This window comes from Scyliorhinus torazame, chromosome 2 (genome assembly GCF_047496885.1).
Source record: "Scyliorhinus torazame isolate Kashiwa2021f chromosome 2, sScyTor2.1, whole genome shotgun sequence".
Taxonomy (NCBI): domain Eukaryota; kingdom Metazoa; phylum Chordata; class Chondrichthyes; order Carcharhiniformes; family Scyliorhinidae; genus Scyliorhinus; species Scyliorhinus torazame.
Window position 1 is genome coordinate 360,331,759 of NC_092708.1, and position 22,178 is coordinate 360,353,936.

The following is a 22,178-nucleotide window of genomic DNA, read 5'->3' on the forward strand; positions in this document are numbered from 1 at the left end:
AACTGGCAAGGAAGCGGCAGCTTTCAACAAGACCAAAGCCCTATGTGGAATAGTTTATCCTCAGGCTGAGCAATGTTGTCTTCTCCCGGTGGGGGGGGGGGGGGGGGGGGCTTCCTCGCTAGCAATACACAATGCTGGCGAACAAGAGTGAGATGGGGGAGGAACTGCAGCTGCCAAACCAGTTTGGTCAGGTTTGATGAGCTTAGTGCCTGGGGTAGGGAGTTGGGTGGGGTGGGGTGGGGCGGGGGGCAATTTTGATTGATCATCTGGAACGTCAGGGGTTTGGGTGCCCCAGAGAAGAGATTGAGAGTTTTTGCTCACCTAAGGAATCTGAGTGCTGATGTGGTGTTTTTGAAGAGACCCACTGCAAGATCAGACCAGACTCTGGAGGGGATGGGTGGTGGAATGATATGCATAAACTATCTTGTATATAATGATGTAAATGACCTCCGATCAACAAGTGGCAGTGTAAGTCTACCATGTGACTCTGTACCTTGAGGAGTTGGGAGTTAGTCGTGTTAGTAGATAGTCATACTTGCAGTAGTTCTAGGATAATCTCTCAGTATTAGTAGTTTGTAATATATTTATTATAGTTATCTTTACCATGCATTTGTTTTATAATAAAACACTTTAAACCAGTCAAGAATGAGATGTTCTTCAGTGCATCATTCACACCGGCCCAGCACAAGAACATAACATGGTACCAGACCTGAAGATCTGCTAAGAAAACAAGACTCTTTGAAGATCCGAACATCTAAAGTTAACTCCAAAGGAAAAAAGAAAAAATATTTTACTAACCTCATGAACTACTGGCAACTTGTACCCAATGTTTAGAAAGACTTCGAAGTCCAGGATGGAAGGTTTGAAGGCACCTCACCAGCTTCGACTCACTGGTAATGTAGATGAGAATTGGCGAGTATTCAAACAGCAATTTACTCTCTATGTTGTGGCTCTTGGTCTGCAGGCACAGCCTGATGAGATTCGCATAGCGTTGCTGCTCACTGTAGCAGGTCCAGAAGCTATAGAAACATTTAATATGTTCATTTTTGATAACGAAGCGGATAGCAAGAACTTTGAGGAAATTGTAAAGCAATTTGATCGGCATTGCACTCTGAAAAAAAATGAGACGTTCGAACACTACATATTTTGCACGCACCCAGAAGGCAGGCGAATCATTTGATAATTTTCTGACCAATTTGAGACAGAAGGCACTGTCGTCTAATTTTGCTACCCTACAATCATCGATGATACGCGATCAGATCGGATTCGGGATTTGTAGCGACAAAGTACACGAGAGGCTGTTAAGAGAAAATGAGCTTCAGTTTGATGATGCTGTCAAAACCTATGATGCCAGCGAGCTAGCTGAACAGATTAGCACATTGCATCTCAAACATTTTGTCGCAAAGATAGGAGGGGTAACCGTGCCATTAGTGTAGTGACGCACTCGAGTTCAACCATTTTAAGCGACCGACTGAAACCTCCATTTCATGTAAGAGATGCGACAAGGGGCATTTTCCTTGACAATGTCCAGCGTTTGGTAATCAATGTTCCAAATGTAAAGGCAGAAAACATTTTGCTAAAGCAAACAAAATCAATCAACATGGTTGATGAAGTAAGCCTCGGAGACATATTCGTTGTCGACATGATTTCTAGCGAGGAGAGGATAGTCAAAGCATGCAAAATGTCAATGTTGCAATGACAATTTGTAGCAACAGGGAAATAAATGCAGAAACTCCAAAAGACAAATGGACAGTTCCATTAATGATTAGTGATTCACTAATTAACTTCAAACTCGACACGGGAGCGAGAGCCAACCTTATCACTTTGTCAGATTTAAATGAGCTGAGAATTAAACCGCAAGTATTAAATAAAGCAGTATTACAGAAAAACTACAACAGAAATGAAATTACTATGCTAGGAGCTTGTGAACTCGGTGTAAAGGTGAAGAACAAAGTTCACACAGTAAAATTTTATATTGTAGAGGCTGAAAATGAATCTCTATTGGGAGTGGAAGCATTCGAGGCACTTGAGCAAGTTAAGCAGGTTTACAGTGCAGACTCTGCTGTAGCCAGACAAAATGCATCTGTAGATTCTATACTGAAGGGCTTTCCTGGGATATTTCAAGGCTTTGGCACCTTACCTTTCACATGCAGAATCCAGTTAAAAAAGGACGCACAACCAGTAATACATGCACCAAGATGTGTACCAGCTCCTGAAAGACGGATTGAAGAATGAGCTAGAAAGGATGACAGCTCTCGGTGTAATCAAACGCATAGATGAACTGACAGATTGGGTAAACTCTATGGGCTGTGTCAAGAAGAGGAACAGTGACCTATGAATCTGTATGGACCCCAAAGATCTGAACCTCAACATTAAAAGAGAACAGTACCCGATTCCGAAGAGGGAAGAAATCACATGCGAAATGTCAGGAGCAACCTTCTTTAGCAAGTTAGGCACTTCACAAGGTTTTTGGCAGCTTAGGTTGGACAAGGAGAGCACAAAGCTTTATACTTTCAACACTCTATTCGGGCGATATTGTTTTTTAAGGATTCCATTTGGTATAATTTCTGCATCAGAGATTTTCCATCGGGCCATGGAACACATCGTTGAAGGAATTCCGGGAGTCAGTGTATGTGGACAACAACAAAGAACAAAGAAACAGAGCACAGGATCAGGCCCTTCGGCTCCAAGCCTGCGCTGAACTTGCTGCCCGTCTAAACTAAAATCTTCTACACTTCCGGTATCCATATCCCTCTATTCCTATCCTATTCATGTATTTGTCAAGATGCCCCTTAAACTTCACTATTGTCCCTGCTTCCACCACCTCCTCCGGCAGCGAGTTCCAGGCGCCCACTACCTTCTGTGTAAAAAGGTTGTCTCATACGCCTCCTCTAAACCTTGCCCCTCGCACCTTAAACCTATGCCCCCTAGTAATTGACCCCTCTACCCTGGGAAAAAGTCTCTGACTATCCATTCTGTCTGTGCCCCTCATAATTTTGTACACCTCTATCAAGTCCTTCCAGTGAGAACAAACCAAATTTATTCAACCGCCTCGTAGCTAATGCCCTCTATACCAGACAACATCCTGGTAAATCTCTTCTGCACCCTCTCCAAAGCCTCCACATCCTTCTGGTAGTGTGGCGACCAGAATTGAACACTATACTCCAAGTGTGGACTAACTAAGGTTCTATACAGCTGCAAAATGACTTGCCAATTTTTATACCCAATGACGGCAAGCATGCCGTATGCCTTTTTGACGACCTTCTCCACCTGTGTTGCCCCTTTCAGTGATCTGTGGACCTGTACACCTAGATCTCTCTGACTGTCAATACTCTTGAGGGTTCTACCATTCACTGTATATTCCCGACCTGTATTAGACCTTCCAAAATGCATTACCTCACATTTGTCCGGACTAAACTCCATCTGCCATCTATCCGCCCAAGTCTCCAAACAATCTAAATCCAGCTGTATCCTCTGACAGTCCTCATCGCTATCTGCAATTCCACCAACCTTTGAGTCGTCCGCAAACTTACTAATCAGATCAGTTACATTTTCCTCCAAATCATTTATATATACTACAAACAGCAAAGGTCCCAGCACTGATCCCTGTGGAACACCACTAGTCACAGCCCTCCAATCAGAAAAGCACCCTTCCATTGCTACTCTCTGCCTTCTTTGACCTAGCCAGTTCTGTATCCATCTTGCCAGCTCACCTCTGATCCCGTGTGACTTCACCTTTTTTACCAGTCTGCCATGAGGGACCTCGTCAAAGGCCTTACTGAAGTCCATATAGACAACATCCACTGCCCTACCTGCATCAATCATCTTTGTGACATCCTCGAAAAACTCTATCAAGTTAGTGAGACACAACCTCCCCTTCACAAAATCGTGCTGCCTCTCGCTAATACGTCCAGGTTCAGTCGGCAGTTAAGAAGGCAAATGCATTGTTAGCATTCATGTCAAGAGGGCTAGAATACAAGACCAGGGATGTACTTCTGAGGCTGGATAAGGCTCTGGTCAGACCCCATTTGGATATTGTGAGCAGTTTTGGGCCCCATATCTAAGGAAGGATGTACTGACCTGGAAAGGATCCAGAGGAGGTTCACAAGAATGATCCCTGGAATGAAGAACTTGTCTTATGAGGAATGTTTGAGGACTCTGGGTCTGTACTCGTTGGAGTTTAGAAGGATGAGAAGGGATCTTATTGAAACGCACAAGATACTGCGAGGCCTGGATGGAGTGGACGTGGAGAAGATGTTTCCACTTGTGGGAAAAACTAGAACCAGAGGACACCATCTCAGATTAAAGGGACGACCTTTAAAACAGAGATGAGGAGGAATTTCTTCAGCCAGAGGGTGGTTAATCTGTGGAACTCTTTGCCGCAGAAGGTTGTGGAGGCCAATTCACTGAGTGACTTTAAGACAGAGATAGATAGGTTCTTGATTAATAAGGAGATCAGGCAGGGGAGAAGGCAGGAGAATGGGGATGAGAAAATATCAGCCATGATTGAATGGTGGAGCAGACTCGATGGGCCAAGTGGCCTAATTCTGCTCCTTTATCTTATGGCCTTATGGTCCACTTGCTTCCAAATGGGAGTAGATCTTGTCTCGAAGAATTCTCTCCAATAATTTCCCTACCACCGACGTAAGGCTCACCGGCCTGTAGTTCCCTGGATTATCCTTGTTACCCTTCTTAAACAAGGGAACAACATTGGCTATTCTCCAGTCCCCCGGGACATCACCTGAAGACAGTGAGGATCCAAAGATTTCTGTCAAGGCCTCATCAATTTCCTCTCTTGCTTCCTTCAGTATTCTGGGGTAGATCCCATCAGGCTTTGGGGACTTATCCACCTTAATATTTTTTGAAGACGCCCAACACCTCGTGCGGGATTCTCCGCAATCATCGCGATGTCCGCTGACCGGCGCCAAAAACGGCGCGAATCAGTCCAGCATCGCGCCGCCCCAAAGGTGCGGAATTCTCCGCATCTTGAGGGGCCGAGCCCTAACCTTGAGGGGCTAGGCCCGCGCCAGACTGATTTCCGCCCGGCCAGCTGACGGGAAAGGCCTTTGGTGCCCCACCAGCTGGCGTGAAACTGACTTTGCCATGCGGCGCATGCACGGGAGCGTCAGTGGCCGCTCACGGCATCCCCGCGCATGCGCAGTGGAGGGGGTCTCTTCCGCCTCCGCCATAGTGGAGACCATGGCGAAGGCGGAAGGAAAAGAGTGCCTCCACGGCACAGGCCCGCCCGCGGATCGGTGGGCCCTGATCGCGGGCCAGGCCACCGTGGGGGCACCCCCAGGGCCAGATCGCCCTGCGCCCCCCCCAGGACCCTGGAGCCCGCCCGCGCCGCCTTGTCCCGCCAGTAAGAGAGGTGGTTTGATTCTCACTGGCGGGACAGGCATTCCAGCAGCGGGACTTCGGCCCATCACGGGCCGGAGAATCGCCGGGGGCGGCCCGCCAACCGGCGCGGCGTGATTCCCACCCCCGCCGAATATCCGGTGCCAGAGAATTCGGCAACTGGCGGGGGCGGGATTCACGCCAGCCCCCGGCGATTCTCCGACCCGGCGGGGGGTCGGAGAATCCCGCTCCTCGTCTTTTTGGTTCTCAATGTGACCCAGGCTATCTACACACCCTTCACCAGACTCAACATCCACCGATTCCTTCTCTTTGGTGAATACTGATGCAAAGTATTCATTTAGTACCTCACCCATTTCTTCTGGCTCCACACATAGATTCCCTCCCCTGTCCTTCAGTGGGCCAACCCTTTCCCTAGCTACCCTCTTGCTTTTTATGTACGTGTAAAAAGCCTCAGGATTTTCCTTAACCCTATTTGCCAATGACGTTTCATGACCCCTTTTCACCCTCCTGACTCCTTGCTTAAGTTCCTTCCTACTTTCCTTGTATTCCACACAGGCTTTGTGTGTTCCCAGCCTTCTAGTCCTGACAAATGCCTCCTTTTTCTTTTTGACGAGGCCTACACTATCTCTCATTATCCAAGGTTCCCGAAATTGGCCATATTTATCCTTCTTCCTCACAGGAACATGCCGGTCCTGAATTCCTTTCAACTGACATTTTAAAGCCTCCCACGTGTCAGATGTTGATTTACCCTCAAACATCAGCCCCCAATCTAGGTTCTTCAGTTCCCGCCTAATATTGTTATAATTAGCCTTCCCCCAATTTAGCACATTCACCATAGGACCACTCTTATCCTTGTCTACCAACACTTTAAAACTTACTGAATTGTGGTCACTGTTCCCGAAATGCTCCCCGACTGAAACTTCTACCACCTGGCCGGCTCATTTCCCAATACCAGGTCCAGTACAGCCCCTTCCCTAGTTGGACTATCTACATATTGTTTTAAGAAGCCCTACTGGATGCTCCTTACAAACTCTGCCTCGTCCAAGTCCCGAGCACTGAGTGAGTCCCAGTCAATATTGGGGAAGTTAAAGTCTCCCATCACAACAACTCTGTTGCTTTTACTCCTTTCCAAAATCTGTCTATCTATTTGTTTCTCTATTTCCCGCTGTCTGTTGGGAGGCCTTTAGTAAACCCCCAACATTGTGAGTGCACCCTTCTTACTCCTGATCTCTACCCATATAACTTCGCTGCCCTCTGAGGTGTCATCCCGCAATACAGCTGTAATATTCTCCCTAACCAGTAGCGCAACTCCTCCACCCCTTTTACATCCCCCTCTATCCCGCCTGAAACATCTAAATCCTGGAACGTTTAGCTGCCAATCCTGTCCTTCCCTCAACCAGGTCTCTGTAATGGCAACAACATCATAGTTCCAAGTACTAATCCAAGCTCTAAGTTCATCTGCCTTACCTTTTATACTTCTTGCGTTAAAACATATGCACTTCAGGCCACCAGTCCCGCTGTTTTCAGCAACATCTCCCTGTCTGCTCTTCCTCAGAGCCATACTAGCCCTATTTCCTAGTTCTCCCTCAAATTTTCACCTTCTGACCTATTGCTCCAGTACCCACCCCCCTGCTATACTAGTTTAAACATAAAACATAATTGTATGGGGAAAAACACAAGAAAAACATGATAAAGGGCTTTTCAGGGTGATGAAGAGCATTAAGAAGAATGGCTTAAAGCTGAATAACGCCAAATGCCAATTTGGTGTTAGCAGTATTACGTTCTTGGGAGACAAGCTGTCTGCGAAAGGTTTACAGCCGGATCAAGAAAAGATAAAGGCAATCTTGAATATGCCACGTCCCACGTCCCAAAAAAGTACACTTAGAATGCCAGGAATGATAAATTTTGTTGGCAAATTTATACCTACCCTTGCAGCGAAAACGTCACACCTCAGAGAAACAATCAAGAAAGACACGATATTCCAATGGTCTACTAGACATGAACAGGAATAGCAAATATTACAAGAAGCATTGACTACAGCACCAGTGCTGACGTTTTTTGACCCTACCAGGAAGATGAAAATATCAACAGATGTGTCGAAAGATGGGTTGGGAGCGGTATTATTGCAACAAAACAATGATTCGATTCCCAGGTTCGATTCCCGGCTTGGGTCACTGTCTGTGCGGAGCCTGCACGTTCTCCTCGTGTGTGCATGGGTTTCCTCCGGGTACTCCGGTTTCCTCCCACAGTCCAAAGATGTGCAGGTTAGATGGATTGGCCATGCTAAACTGCCCTGAGTGTCCAAAATTGCCCTTAGTGTTGGGTGAGGTTACTGGGTTAGGGGGATAGGGTGGAGGTTTGGGCTTGGATAGGGTGCTCTTTCCAGGAGCCGGAGCAGACTCAATGGGCCGAATGGCCTCCTTCTGCACTGTAAAATCTGTGAAATGAAGTTTGGCTTCCAATTGCCTATGCTTCCAGGTCAGTGTCTGACGCAGAGCGACAGTGTGCTCAGATTGAAAAAGAATGCTTAGGTTTAGTTAGTCTTACTAAGTTCCATGATTATGTGTATGATCCACCAACTTTTATTGTGGGAACCAACCGCAGACCACTGGTACCAATAGTTATAAAAAATCTGAATAAGATGTCCCCTAGGATCCAGCTCATGATGATGAAGCTACAAATATGTGGGGCAAGATTCTCCGGTCTCCGATGCCGAAATCGCGTTCAGTGATCGACTGGAGAATCCACGTTGACGCCGAAATCGGGGGTGGGGCCGCTTTTGTGATGCTCCGTCCCCTCCAAGACACCGTACTCTTGGAGTAGGTCGCATGCCACCGGGACGGCCTCAGGACATTACCTGAGGCCCTCCCCCCCGATGCTCCACCCTCGATGGGCCGGGTTCCCGATGGCGTGGGGTGCGTGTGGTATTTATTCTCGTGAACTCGGCATGACGGCTGCGGACTAAGTCCAGCGCCGCCAGAGTCGTGGGGAGGGTCGATCTGCGGGCAGGGGGTTCTTTGGCGGGGGCCGGGGGCACTGGTGGGGGGTGGTCCAGGGGTGGCGAGCCTGGCCAAAGGGGGGCACTATTTGGTAGGCCAGGTCCACACGTGGATGGCGCCATGTTGCTTGGCGGACCCGGCAATTCTCCGGCTGTATCCACAGCTAGAGCCGGGTGCTCTATGCTGCGTGCCTGCTGGCCCCCCACCAGGTGGAGGATCAGTGGCCGCTATGCGCCATTTTTTCGGTCGTAAAACGTCACCGTTCGCACGCCGGTGTCAGCACTTAGTCTCAGAATCGGAGAATCCAGCCCATGATTTCGATCTAATCTATATGCCACGCAAACATCTTGTCATAGCCGATGCACTATCTCGAGCCACAGGCATGAAAGAGATACATCAGTTGGATGAGGATGTTCAAGTCCATGTAAATATGGTCACTGAGTCCCTTCCTATATCTGATGATAAATCAAGATTGATAAAAGAAGAAATGACCAAAGCCACAGTCTTATGAAAGGTGCTAAAATATTTACACTAGAGAAGGCCTAAAAGTTCCTGCTCCAGCTATTACAGTGTGGATGGATGGATTTGTTTATTGTCATGTGTACCGAGTTACAGTGAAATGTATTTTTCTGCGAGCAGCCCAACAGATCATTAAGTACATGAAAAGAAAATACATAATAGGACAACACAAGGTACACAATGTAACTACGTAGACACCAGCATCGAGTGAAGCATACAGAGGTGTAGTGTTAATCAGGGTCGTTTCGGAGTTCGGTGACAGCGGGGAAGAAGTTGTTTTTGAGTGTGAGGGCAGAATGAATTGAGGCAAATGGTTTTTTGCTTCGACAACAAAGGATTGTAATTCCACAATCATTAAGTTTATGATTCTTCAAAAACTTCACGCAGGGCACTTGGAAATAGAGAAATACCACAGAAGAGACAAAGATAGTTTATTGGCCAGGCATCAACCCCGATATTAACGTGATGGTAAAAAAACTGCACAAAGTGTAGGAAGCCTCGATACAAACTGTCAACAGAACCAGTTAATCGTAGATCAGAGCGGAAACTTCTTTTTGAAAAAAGGAGGCAGAAGATTACAAAACCAGAAGAAGTCATTGTGAGCACTCACAAGACAGTTGAAAAAGAACCATTTCAGCATACCGAGCCAGAACAAAGTCAAAATACACAAAGTCAAGAAGAACAACAAGAAACATCAACAACAATAAATAAACATGAAACACGGTCACAAGTTCAACCACTACTCAGATCAATAAGACGGAGACGGAAACATGAGAGACTGAATTTGTGATGAACTGTAAATAATTAAATGTTTTAAAGTATTATGCATACCATATTGTAATGGTAAACAAAGTCATGTATGTAAATAGTTACATTTCCAAAGCATAAGCTATCTTGTCGATAATGATATAAACAACCTCCGACCAGCAGGTGGCAGTGTAAGTCTACCACGTGACTCTGTACTTTGAGGAGTTGGGAATTAGTTGTGTTAGTGGATTAGTTGGGAATTAGTTGTGTTAGCTACTTGCAGCAGTTCTAGGGTAATTTATCAGTATTAATAGTTTGTAATATATTTATTATAGTTGTATGCTACAATCAACACAATTAGCAGGCAGCATGAAGTTTGGGTGCAGGGTAATCCATACATGATGCTCCTTGCGCCTGATTTCTGGGTTTAAAAGTGATCCAATCAGGAGTTTGGAATCAAATATTGGTAGATAAACAGCAATTGAACAAGGCGGGTGTGGCCTTCAGAGAGGAGATGGTGCAGGTACAGAGTAGGTAGTCTCCCACAGGGATGGAAGGAAAGATGTCCAAAGTTAAAGCTCCCTGGATTATTAAAGTTATAGAGGTTAAAATGAGACAAGAAAAGGTGCATATGATAAAGTAAAGAGAAGCAAGCTGAATAGAGAAAATACAGAGAAAATCTATAAAAAGGGCAAAGAGATTACATATATAGATTAGTGGTAACATAAAAGGAAATTCAAAAGTCTTCTATAAAAATAAATAGCAGATGAGAAGTCAAAGGAAGGGTGGGGCTAATAAGAGAGCGTAAAGGAGATATTCTTATGCCAGCGTAGTTGAGGTACTAAATGAGTAGTTTAGTATCTGACTTCAAGAGAGAAGAGGATTCTGTCAGTGTTGCAGTAAAGAAGGGGTAGTGATGATATCAGGCAGAATAAAAATAGTTAAAGAGGTGCTACTTGAAAGCTTGACAGTACTTGACAGTAGAAAGGTCACCCAATCAAGATGGGATAGATCCTTGGTTACCGAGGGAAGTAACGGATGAAACAAAGGAGTCTCTGGCCACAGCCTTACAATCCTCCTTGGACATGGAGCTGGTGGCATTGGGATTAGAGGCTACACCCTGTTTAAAAAAGAGAGAGGAATAAACCCAGCAATTATAGGCCAGTCAGCCTGATGCAGTTCATGGAGAAATAGGTTAGCACTGTTGCGTCACAGCACAGCACCTGGGTCCCAGGTTCCATTCCCACTTGGGTCACTGTGCGGAGTCTGCACATTCTCCCCGTGTCTGCGTGGGTTTCCTCCGGTTGCTCCGGTTTCCTCCCACAAGTCCCGGAAGATGTGCTTGTTAAGTGAATTCTCCCTCAGTGTACCTGAACAGGTGCTGGAGTGTGGCGATTAGGGGATTTTCACCATAACTTCATTGCAGGTTAATGTAAGCCTACTTGTGACAATAATAAAGATTATTATTAGCTTATTATTATCTCGGATAAAATTAATTGACACTTGGAAATGTGTGGGCTTATGAATGAAAGTCAACACAGATTTGCTAAAGACAACTTGTGTTTGCCTAAATTGATTGAGTTTTTAAAAATAAAATAATGGAAATGGTTGATATGTGTGTGGACTTTCAAATGATACTTGACAAAATATCATAATAACAAAACCATAGCCTGTGGTATTAAAGGAACCACTGAATAAGGCTATCAGACAGCAGTCATGAACTGTTGTTTTTCAGACTAATGGTGTTCCCTAGGTATCAGGATTGCAACCATTGCCCCTTTTGATCTTGCCCCTCTTGAACTTGTGTATGTAGGGCATAATTTCAAAGTTTGCAGATGTTAGAACACTTGGAGATGCACTAAACAATTAATAGTAACAGACTTCAGAAAAACAAAGAGTGACTGGCGAAATGGACTGGTGTAGTTTAACACAGCCAAATGTAAAGTAATACATTCTTCCTCAAGAAGGTGGTGAGGTGATGTGAACTGAATGGTGCAATTTGAAAAGAAATGCAGGAACCGAGAGAGACGTGGGAGTGAAGTTTGGCAATTCGTGGAAGGTGGTAACACAAGCTGAAAAGGCTGTTTAAAAAAAAGCTTATACTATCCTTGGCTTTCTTAATGTACAAAAGAATTGAAGTTACGTCAAACTTTTGTCAAACTTAGGCCAATTCGGGGCAGCTCACGTCTGGAAGATGTTAACACGTTTGAGATGGTATAGAAGAGATCTACTACAATCTTACCATGGATGAAAGACTTTGATTATGTAGACTAGAGAATTGAGGGTTGTTCTCCTTAGATTGGAGAAGGTTCAGGGGAACAAGTGTTCAACACCAAGAATGTTTTGATAAACGGAACCTGGTTCCAGGGTCAGAAAGGTCACTAGAGGTCACATTTTTAAGATGATCGGCAATGAGAACAGAGGTGACATGAGGAAACATTTTCTTACGCAGGGAGTTGCTACATTCTGGATTACACTGCCTGAAAGACTGGTGGAATGAGATTCAATAATAACTTTCAAAAGGAAATTGTAAACTGCTTGAAGAGGTAACAATATTCAGGGCATTGGAGAAAGAGGCGAAGAATGGAATCCACTGGATAACTCTCTATTGTGATGAATGTAGAAATTGTTACGTATTATATTTGATATTTGTGGCAGCAATGTTATTAAAAACCCTGGTTTAAAATCCTTACAGGCAGTGTGTCTACTAAAGCTGTAATTAAACAGTCATAAAAAGTTAGTTACAGATAAAGGACTAGTGGGACAGTGTTTATATTTTGGATGGTTCCCTGGAGTGTCGATAATTTATGAGGGATTGAGTTTAGTCCTAGCTAAGCAGGTCATGGAACTTAGTGTGCTACAGATCATGTAATTAATGAGAGGAGCCAGGTCTGTCTGTAGTTTTGTAGTCTGTTATAAGATTTTAAGTTGAACGACAGCTTGCCATAGGATTTGAGTCTGACAAGACAGATTAACTCTTGAAAGGGTCTCTCTCGAAAGGTATCTGCACTTAAGTTCAACTACCAGTTAGGCAAATAACCTGTTTTGTTAACTTTAGTTATAACTGGTAGTTGAACTGCATTGTGTTTCTTACTTGGAATTAGTGGCAGGTGTAGATAGTAAGTTCAAGTTTTTCCTTTTATTTAAACACTATTTAACTGATAATTGTAAAGCTATTTCTTTGATGTTAATGGAGTTAATTCTGTGTTTAAATTGAAGTTTGTTTTAACATAAAAGATACCTATTGGTCAGAGTCATCAGTCATGGGATGAAGTAACCTTTCCTTACAGTTTAAGGAATAGAAAGATTGTTTGGGTTTCTCGGTCAGTATCCTAACAAAAGGTGGGGTCTGCGCCGGTATCCTAGCACTACAAAAGAGGCTGCACAGAAACAAGGGCCAAATGGGCCTTTTTTTCTGTATCATTCCATAATTCTGTAATTAAACTTGAGGTAGTGCGAGCATGAGAGCACATAATATTGTTTTAATTAATATACACTGTGGGGTGAATTGTATTGGACACCACACAGATGACGGTGCTAGTATGCAGGCACTGAACAGCCACCAGAAGTATGGCGAGTCAGCAGATCATGATTTCCGTGTGTAACACGATTCAACTCCAGCAGTGCTACTACCTCAATATTATCTTCTAAGTTAAGAAGTGTCAATGTCTGAACTAGTAGTTGCAAGTGTGAAATCAAATGATGTTATGCACTCATCATTGCTGTCTAGATCATAGATCATAGAATTTACAGTGCAGAAGGAGGCCATTCGGCCCATCGAGTCTGCACCGGCTCTTGGAAAGAGCAACCTATCCAAGGTCAACACCTCCACCCTATCCCCATAACCCCATAACCCAGTAACCCCATCCAACACTAAGGGCAATTTTGGACACTAAGGGCAATTTATCATGGCCAGTCCACCTAACCTGCACATCTTTGGACTGTGGGAGGAAACCGGAGCACCCGGAGGAAACCCACGCACACACGGGGAGGATGTGCAGACTCCGCACAGACAGTGACCCAAGCCGGAATCGAACCTGGGACCCTGGAGCTGTGAAGCAATTGTGCTATCCACAATGCTACCGTGCTGCCCATTTGGGTCTACTTTTGGGCCGCACCATATTTCCTTGGTTATCTGCAAGGAGATGAGTGCAAAGAGAGGGTTCTGGTATGGGGAGGGTGGGGGTGTGTGGAAAAGAGGTGCATGTTTACATCACCGGCTGCTTGTAAATCTGAAGAGACTGTGGGATGGAGGAGGGGAGTGGAATGTGAGGAGGATTAGGGTGGAGGGTATTTTCATCTTTGGTGGTTCCAGCATTGCCACTGGCCTTGGCATCAAATATCCAATAATGGCCAGCATCATCTCTTTCAAGATTAGGATGTGGAGGAACATTTGCCTCCCTCCATTTAGCTTCTTCTGGTTATGTGCCACCTTATCCTGCAAGAGAGAAAGAAGTGTGGCAGTGAACACCATATTTGTTTGGTGCGGCTAGTCATGCAGTAGTTAGCAAATTGTGTTTGAAGATACATTCACTGACCATGATCACTTGTGTGGGGTCATTGAACTTTTTACGGCACTGCATCCAGCTTCTCAGGTTGGACTCCTGGCATTAATACCCATGATTATCTGCTTCCACTCTCTTCTGAGCATATGTGTGGAGGGTCTCCTGGCTCTTAACTCTTCCTTCCCACCTCCTCGGGGGCAGCACGGTGGCGCAGTGGCCGCACTGCAGCCTCACGGCGCCGAGGTCCCAGGTTCAATCCCGGCTCTGGGTCACTGTCCATGTGGAGTTTGCACATTCTCCCCGTGTTTGCGTGGGTTTCGCCCCCACAACCCAAAGATGTGCAGTGTAGGTGGATTGGCCACGCTAAATTGCCCCTTAATTGGAAAAATGAATTGGGTACTCTAGATTTTTTTTTTTTTTTACACTTCCCACCTCCTCTAGTACCTGAAAAGCTTGAAACCCACACTTTTCCTATGCTGTAGCAGACTTCAATGTTTCCCAGCTCAGATTAATTTCCTGTACAACTGCCAGTGCCTGCTCCAATTACAACACGTCTCCCCTTTAAGCGGTGCAGATAACTTTAAGTGATGCTGATCACTCAATTTTAGCACCCATATATCCGTCCAGCCAATCAAATGCAATTATTATTGGATACAAAATAATTGGGCATTGAGATCCCTGCCTCCTTTTTGGACACTATTTGGTTTAGCTTCCTACGCACTTTATGTGGACTATTTTGCTCTCTGCACATTGATATGGCTGCAAAGTTCAGTTCGAAAATCGAAGTTGAACAGTCTAATTCAGTTTGCAGTAAAATAGGTGTTAACTGTGATTGTCGTGCTCCAATTTTAGTTCAGATGGAGCCCATTCATGCACAGCCAAGTCACCACTTAACAGATGGAAATTGTTTATTTATAATTATACTGTAAATCTGACCTTTTTGAAGTTAAGATGGCTGATACTTTGAATCAAGATGTTAGGCTTAAATATTAAATGGACAATGACCTGGCAGGGCACTTTATGGAGATTTATCAACTGGTACCGACTGATATATATCTCTCCTTGCTTGCTGCTCAGACTATTATATCTCTGCCATCATATTTCCTACAACTTGATTACTACAACGTAGCATAATTCATTCTTATTTACAGAGATTCATGGTGAGGAAGGATTGCACCCTGTCAAATATGGTGCTTTCTGTGAATTTCCCCGGATTCGATGGAGTTCCTCATGTCCAAGATTACCCAATAAAGGAGGACAAATCGAGTGAGTACTTTTTTCCTCTTATCTATTCGGGTTGCTTGCTATCACAATTGCAGACAACTAGAGCTTTCCTTTATCAAATTAAAAGATCTGGTCTGTGCAGCAGCTAAATAACCACAAACACTTGGCACTTCAGCATAGCGAATGTACTAATTATAGTACATAAGTAAATAGCAATCCATTATCATCAAGAGCTGTATCAACTTTGACTTTGTAATAATAATTTACATCTAGTCAGAACAAAAATAATTTTATCTTAACTCCAAATCAAAATGTCAAACAAAATTACCTATGTTTTACACAGCCTGGTGGATATCCTGTTGCTTCCCGTACCAGCCTCCCCGAACAGGCCGGTATGTGGCGACTAGGGGCTTTTCACAGTAACTTAATTGAAACCTACTTGTGACAATAAGCGATTTTCATTTCATTTCATTTCATTACTGACGGTAAGTCAAATGATAGGCTGTTTTATAATGACCATATTGTAGCACATGATGCATTTTTCAGCAAAGAGGCTCTCAGTCTGGTAATGACAGGTGAGCCATCCTGAGGAAAACAGCTAGAGAAATTATTGGAAAATACAAAAGCTGATGCTTGATAAAACTCAGTGGCGATGTTGGTTACCATTGGCAATATGCAAAGCCTTTTTAGTGCAAGCCATTGTTAACACACTGTTCATTTCAACTGATTGTTTTGCTGGGTAACTTCAAAATCATCTGATGCTCGAATCATTGGGGACATCAACTGATCAAATACACTGTCATGCTGGTGGGCGCTGCACATGTTCCATGTAAGGGTCTCTGACACAACAAGGGTTAATTTGGGACTGAGAAACAGTGCCACCTATGTAAAGAGACACATGACCAGAGACTAGAGTCAGTTGCTAACTAGGCAGAGACCTGTGTAGAAGCAAGCATGGAGTTATCTCATAGCTCGTGCTTTACCCATAGCTGTGTGCTATCTTAAAGAACGCTTAACGTTCAACCAACCTCAAGGGCTCTTTGTGAAACCGATAACATACAAGTAACAAAAGCTGGTCGCTGGTGCCATGCTCGTCATATGCCCCATTAAGGCTTTATTAAAGAGTTGGTAACAAAATTATCCCAGGGGCACAGTCAGTGAGACGGAGAGGTAATATGGACGGGAAACCCAGACATGCTTCTGATCATCCTGCTGTTTTTAACAACAGGACATCTTTTAAACTTTTTTCTCAAGGTTCCTGCCTGACACTAAGCTGATTTGAGAGGTTGGCTGTCTGTTTTATGGGAATGCCTGTAGCTGAACGTTATTGAGAGGAAGGTGGTAGGCGAGATTGCTGCCATGGTTCCAGTTTTTTAAAAAATCTGTTCATAGGATATGGTATCACTGATTATCGCCATTCCTAATTGCCCTTGTGAAGGTGGTGATGAGCCATCTTCTTGAACTCCTGTGTATCCTTTATCAATCGAGGCATAGATTACAAAAACAGGAAGGTCCTGTTGGAGTTGCATATCACTTTGGTGAGGCCACAGCTGGAGTACTGTGTGCAGTTCTGGTCACCACATTATAGGAAAGATATGATTGCGCTGGGGGGAGTTTGCAGAGGGGATTCACCAAGATGTTGCCTGGGATGGAACCTTTAAGCTATGAAGAGAGGTTGGATAGGATGGGTTGTTTTTCTTGGATCAGAGAGGACTGAGGGGCGACCTGATCGAGGGGTACAAGATTATGAAGGACATGGGCCGGGATTCTCTGAGCCGAAATCGCGCCCGACGCGGGTGCGGCGAATGGGGCGTCGGACCCACAATCGAGTCCAATGCTGGGATGTGAACCTCCGGCAACCGGAGAATGGGCGGCAGTTGTGCGTGCGCGGTCGGAGCTGGCACCAGTCGGGGGACATTGAAAGAGGCCCCTGCGGCGATTCTCCGCGGTTGACTGGCCGAGTTCCCGCCGGCGTGGTTCACGCATGGTTCCACCCGGCGGCAGCTCGGTGTCGCGGCTGCGGTGGCCGTCCTGGTGGGGGGGCAGGTGATCAGTCTCCAGGGGGCCTCCACGATGGCCAGGCTCACGATCGGGGGCCACAGATCGGCGGGCGTGTGTGATCTGTGGGGGGGGGGGGGTACCTTCTTCCGCGCCGGCCTGCGTGGACCTGGCGCGGAACGCGTGCATGCTCGGACCCGCGGCAAGCAGTGCAGGGCCGCGTGTCGGCGGCTGGAGAAGCGCGGAGTACTCCGGTGCCTCGCTGGCTCCCAGTGGGCCATGGAATCGCTGGGCCAAGAGGCCCATTGACGCCGCCGTGAAACACTACGGTGTTTACGCTGGTGTCAACACGCAGCCGCGTTTTTGGAGAATCCCGGCCATGGACAGGGTGAATAGAGAGCAGCTATTTCCCTTAGTTAAAGGGTCAGTCAGGAGAGGATACAAGTGCATGGTGAGGGGCAAAAGATTTAGGGGGGGCTGTGAGGAAAATACCCAGGGGCGGTGACATCCTGGAATGCACTGCCTCGGAGGGTGGTAGAGGCGGGTTGCCTCACATCCTTTAAAATGTTCCTGGCATGGCACTTGCCATGTCATAACATTCAAAGCTATGGGCCAAGTACTGGCAAATGGGTTTAGGTAAGTAGGTCAGGTGTTTTTCATGTGTTGTTGCAGATTCAGTGGGCTGAAGGGCCTCTTCTGCACTGTGTGATTTTGATTCTGATTCTATATCTGTGTAAGTACTCCCACAGTGCAGTCAAGTAGGGAATTTCAGGATTTTAACCTAGCGACAATAAAGGAACAGGAAGGTGTGAAACGTGGAGATGGACTTGCAGGTGATCATGTTCCCTTGAACCTACTGGCCTTGCCCTTCTAGGTTATTGTGGTGAACCACTGTAAAAGGAGAAGTAAGGTAGGACCTGCACTACAGGTTCGCCGGTAGCTCCTGCCGGCTGGCTCCGCCCATGGAGAACTGTATAAATATGTATGACCTCCAGTGCTCCATTTCGCCAGCTGCAGCAGGAGGCCACACATCTGACTGTAATAAAGCCACAGTTGTACCCGACTTTAGTCTTTGTGCAATTGATCGTGCATCAATTTATTCGTCAGATTTTCCACAGAATGGATATCCGAATTAAGCCCGATCGCCTGCAGCTGGATCCTCACTCGCCCGATGCCAGGAAAGACTTTATTCACTGGCTAGCATGTTTCGAGGCTTACATCAACACGGTGGACCCCGCGCCAACGGAGGCTCAGAAGATAAACGTCCTGTACTCCAGACTGAGCTCCAGCGTGTTCCCGTTGATCCAAGATGCCACGACTTGCACAAAAGCAATGGAACTCCTCAAAGAACACTAAGCGCAGAAGGCGAACACGCATTTCGCCAGGCATGTACTTGCCACCTGCTCGCAACTACCTGGTGAGTCCATCGAAGACTTCTGGCGGGCCCTAATTCCACTCGTCCGGGACTGTGACTGTCAGGCCGTCACGGCCGCCGAACACGCAAATCTCCTCATGCGCGATGCCTTCGTGACGGGGATTGCGTCGGACCGCATCCGAGAACGATTGCTGGAAGGGGCCACGCTCGAACTGGCGGAGATGAAAACCTTGGCGCTCTCCATGACGGTCGCATCCCGTAACGTACAACCGTACATCTCCCGCCGCGCTGCCCACCCTTCTACCCCTTCCTACCCCTCCTGGACCCCGCTGACGACCTCCTCAGCCGGGGCCCTGCCGTCGCAATACGCCTGCACCGCACGCCGATCCGCGCACCCCGGGGTCCCCGCTGCTACTTCTGTGGTCAGCAGAAGCATCCCCGCCAACACTGCCCGGCCCGCACTGCAGTTTGTAAAGCCTGCAGTAAAAAGGGCCACTTCGCGGCTGTGTGCCAGGCCCGCGCAGTCGCTGCGATCGTGCCCGCTATTGCCCCCTCCTCCAAGCCAGACGCACAATGGGAGCCGCCATCTTATCCTCCCAAGTCCATGTGCGACCAATGGGTGCCACCATCTTGTCCCCCTTCAGCCGTGGGCGCCGCCATCTTGTCCCGACCCCGCAATGTGCGCACCATGGGTGCCACCATCTTTTCCCGACCACGCAATGTCGCACCATGGGCGCCGCCATCTTGTTCCCCACAGGGTCCCCGGACATCCCGACATCGGGACCGCACACGCTCGCCACCTGGAGAATCCGATGGCTACCCGCAGCTCGCTTCGATGACGCTGGACCAATCTCGCCGGCACAACCTGGCCACCGCGTCGATGATGGTTAAAATCAACTGCCACGCGACCTTGTGCCTGCTGGACTCCGGGAGCACCGAAAGCTTTGTTCACCCAGATACGGTAAGGTGCTGCTGCCTCGCGGTCCACCCTGCCAATCAAAGGATCTCCCTAGCCTCCGGATCCTACTCCGTCCCGATCCGAGGCTTTTGTACAGTAACCCTCACGGTCCAGGGCGTAGAATTTAGTAACTTCCGCCTCTATGTCCTTCCTAATCTCTGCACTGCACTCCTGTTGGGCCTGGACTTCCAGTGCAACCTCCGGAGCCTCACCCTCAAATTCGGCAGGCCCTTAACCCCCCTTACCATTTGCGGCCTCGCGACCCTCAAGGTCGATCCCCCCTCCCTTTTTGCCAACCTAACTGCGGATTGCAAGCCCGTTGCCACTAGGAGCAGACAGTGCAGCACCCAGGACAAGACCTTCATCAGGTCCGAAGTCCAGCGGCTGCTTAAGGAGGGTAATATCGAGGCCAGCAACAGCCCCTGGAGAGCCCAAGTGGTAGTGGTTAAAACTGGGGAGAAACACAGGATGGTCGTGGACTACAGCCAGACCATCAATCCGTACACGCAGCTCGACGCACACCCCCTCCCACGCATATCTGATATGGTCAATCAGATTGCACAGTACCAGGTCTTCTCAACAATTGACCTGAAATCCGCCTACCACCAGCTCGCCATCCGGAAGATGGACGGTCGCCTCTACCACTTCCTTAGGGTCACTTTCGGTGTCACAAATGGGGTCTCGGTCTTCCAAAGAGAGATGGACCGAATGGTCGACCAGTACGGTTTGCGGGCCACCTTTCCGTACTTAGATAATGTCACCATCTGCGGCCATGACCAGCAGGACCATGATGCCAACCTCGATAAATTCCTCCGCACTGCCACTCTTCTCAACCTGACCTACAACAAAGAGAAGTGTGCGTTCAGCATGACCCGGTTAGCCATTCTCGGCTATATAGTCCAAAACGGACTTCTCGGGCCCGACCCCGATCGCATGGAACTTCCCCTCCCCCACTGCCCCAAGGCCCTCAAACGCTGCCTGGGGTTCTTTTCCTACTACGCTCAGTGGGTCCCAAACTATGCAGACAAGGCCCGCCCACTCATTCAGTCCACCCAATTCCCCCTCGCGGCCGAGGCACAATACGCTTTCGCCCGCATCAAAGCAGACATCACCAAGGCCGGGATGCGCGCAGTGGACGAGTCACTGCTTTTCCAAGTAGAAAGCGACGCTTCAGACGTCACCCTTGCCAACACTCTAAACCAGGCAGGCAGACCCATGGCATTCTTTTCCCGCACACTTCATGCCTCTGAAATTCGACACTCATCCGTCAAAAAGGAGGCCCAAGCTATCGTTGAAATTGTGCGGCATTGGAGGCATTACCTGGCCGGTAAGAGATTCAGTCTCCTTACGGACCAACGGTTGGTAGCCTTCATGTTCGGTAACACACAGCGGGGCAAGATCAAAAATGATAAAATCTTGCGGTGGAGAATCGAGCTCTCCACCTATAATTACGAGATCTTGTATCACCCCGGTAAACTCAACGAGCCCCCAGACGCCCTCCCCCGAGGTACATGTGTCAGCGCACAAGTGGACTAACTCCGGGCCCTACACGACAGCCTTTGTCACCCGTTTGTACCATCTGGTCAAAGCTCGCAATCTGCCCTACTCCGTCGAGAAAGTAAGGACAGTCACCAGGGACTGCCAGGTCTGTGCGGAGTGCAAGCCGCACTTCTACCAGCCGGACCGTGCATGCCTGGTGAAGGCTTCCCAGCCGTTTGAACGCCTCAGCGTGGATTTCAGAGGGCCCCTCCCCTCTACCGACCGTAACACGTACATTCTCAGTGTGGTCGACGAGTACTCCAGATTCCCCTTCGCCATCCCATGCCCCGATATGACGTCTGCCACTGTCATCAAGGCCCTCAGCACCATCTTCGCCCTATTTGGTTTCCCCGCCGATATCCACAGTGACAGGGGATCCTCATTCATGAGCAATGAGCTGCGTCAGTTCCTGCTCAGCAGGGGTATAGCCTCCAGCAGGACAACCAGCTACAACCCCCGGGGAAACGGGCAAGTAGAACGGGAGAATGGGATGGTTTGGAGGGCCGTCCAGCTGGCCCTACGGTCCAGGAACCTCCCAGCCTCTCGCTGGCAGGAGGTCCTCCCTGATGCCCTACACTCCATCCGGTCACTATTGTGCACCGCCACTAATAATACACCCCATGAACGTGTTTTTACCTTCCCCAGGAAGTCCACATCCAGGGTGTCGCTTCCGACTTGGCTCGGTGCTCCAGGACCGGTCCTTCTCCGTAGGCACTTCCGACTCCACAAGGCGGACCCCTTGGTGGACCCCTTGGTGTTCACCTGCTCCACGCCAACCCTCAATATGCCGACGTTGAGTTCCCCGACAGCCGCCAAGATACTGTCTCACTCAGGGACCTGGCACCGTCAGGTTCCACCCCAACACCAGCCCCCCCCCCCGCACCAATGCGCCCCCGCTCCCCACCTCCCAGCCAATATTGACCCCACCAGACCAGCCCCCTTCCCTTTTCCGCACA

The 22,178-nt window shown here is 47.6% G+C and overlaps 1 protein-coding gene across 2 annotated transcripts in view; it reads left to right on the forward strand.

Annotated features, from left to right (window-relative positions):
- rin3 (Ras and Rab interactor 3) overlaps positions 1-22,178 on the forward strand; it is a 161,378-nt gene that overhangs the window by 40,585 nt on the left and 98,615 nt on the right. For both annotated transcript variants that reach the window (XM_072492338.1, XM_072492347.1), the window contains exon 3: positions 15,280-15,394. In XM_072492338.1, coding sequence (XP_072348439.1) covers positions 15,280-15,394 — 115 coding nt within the window. The remainder of the gene's footprint in view (positions 1-15,279; positions 15,395-22,178) is intronic.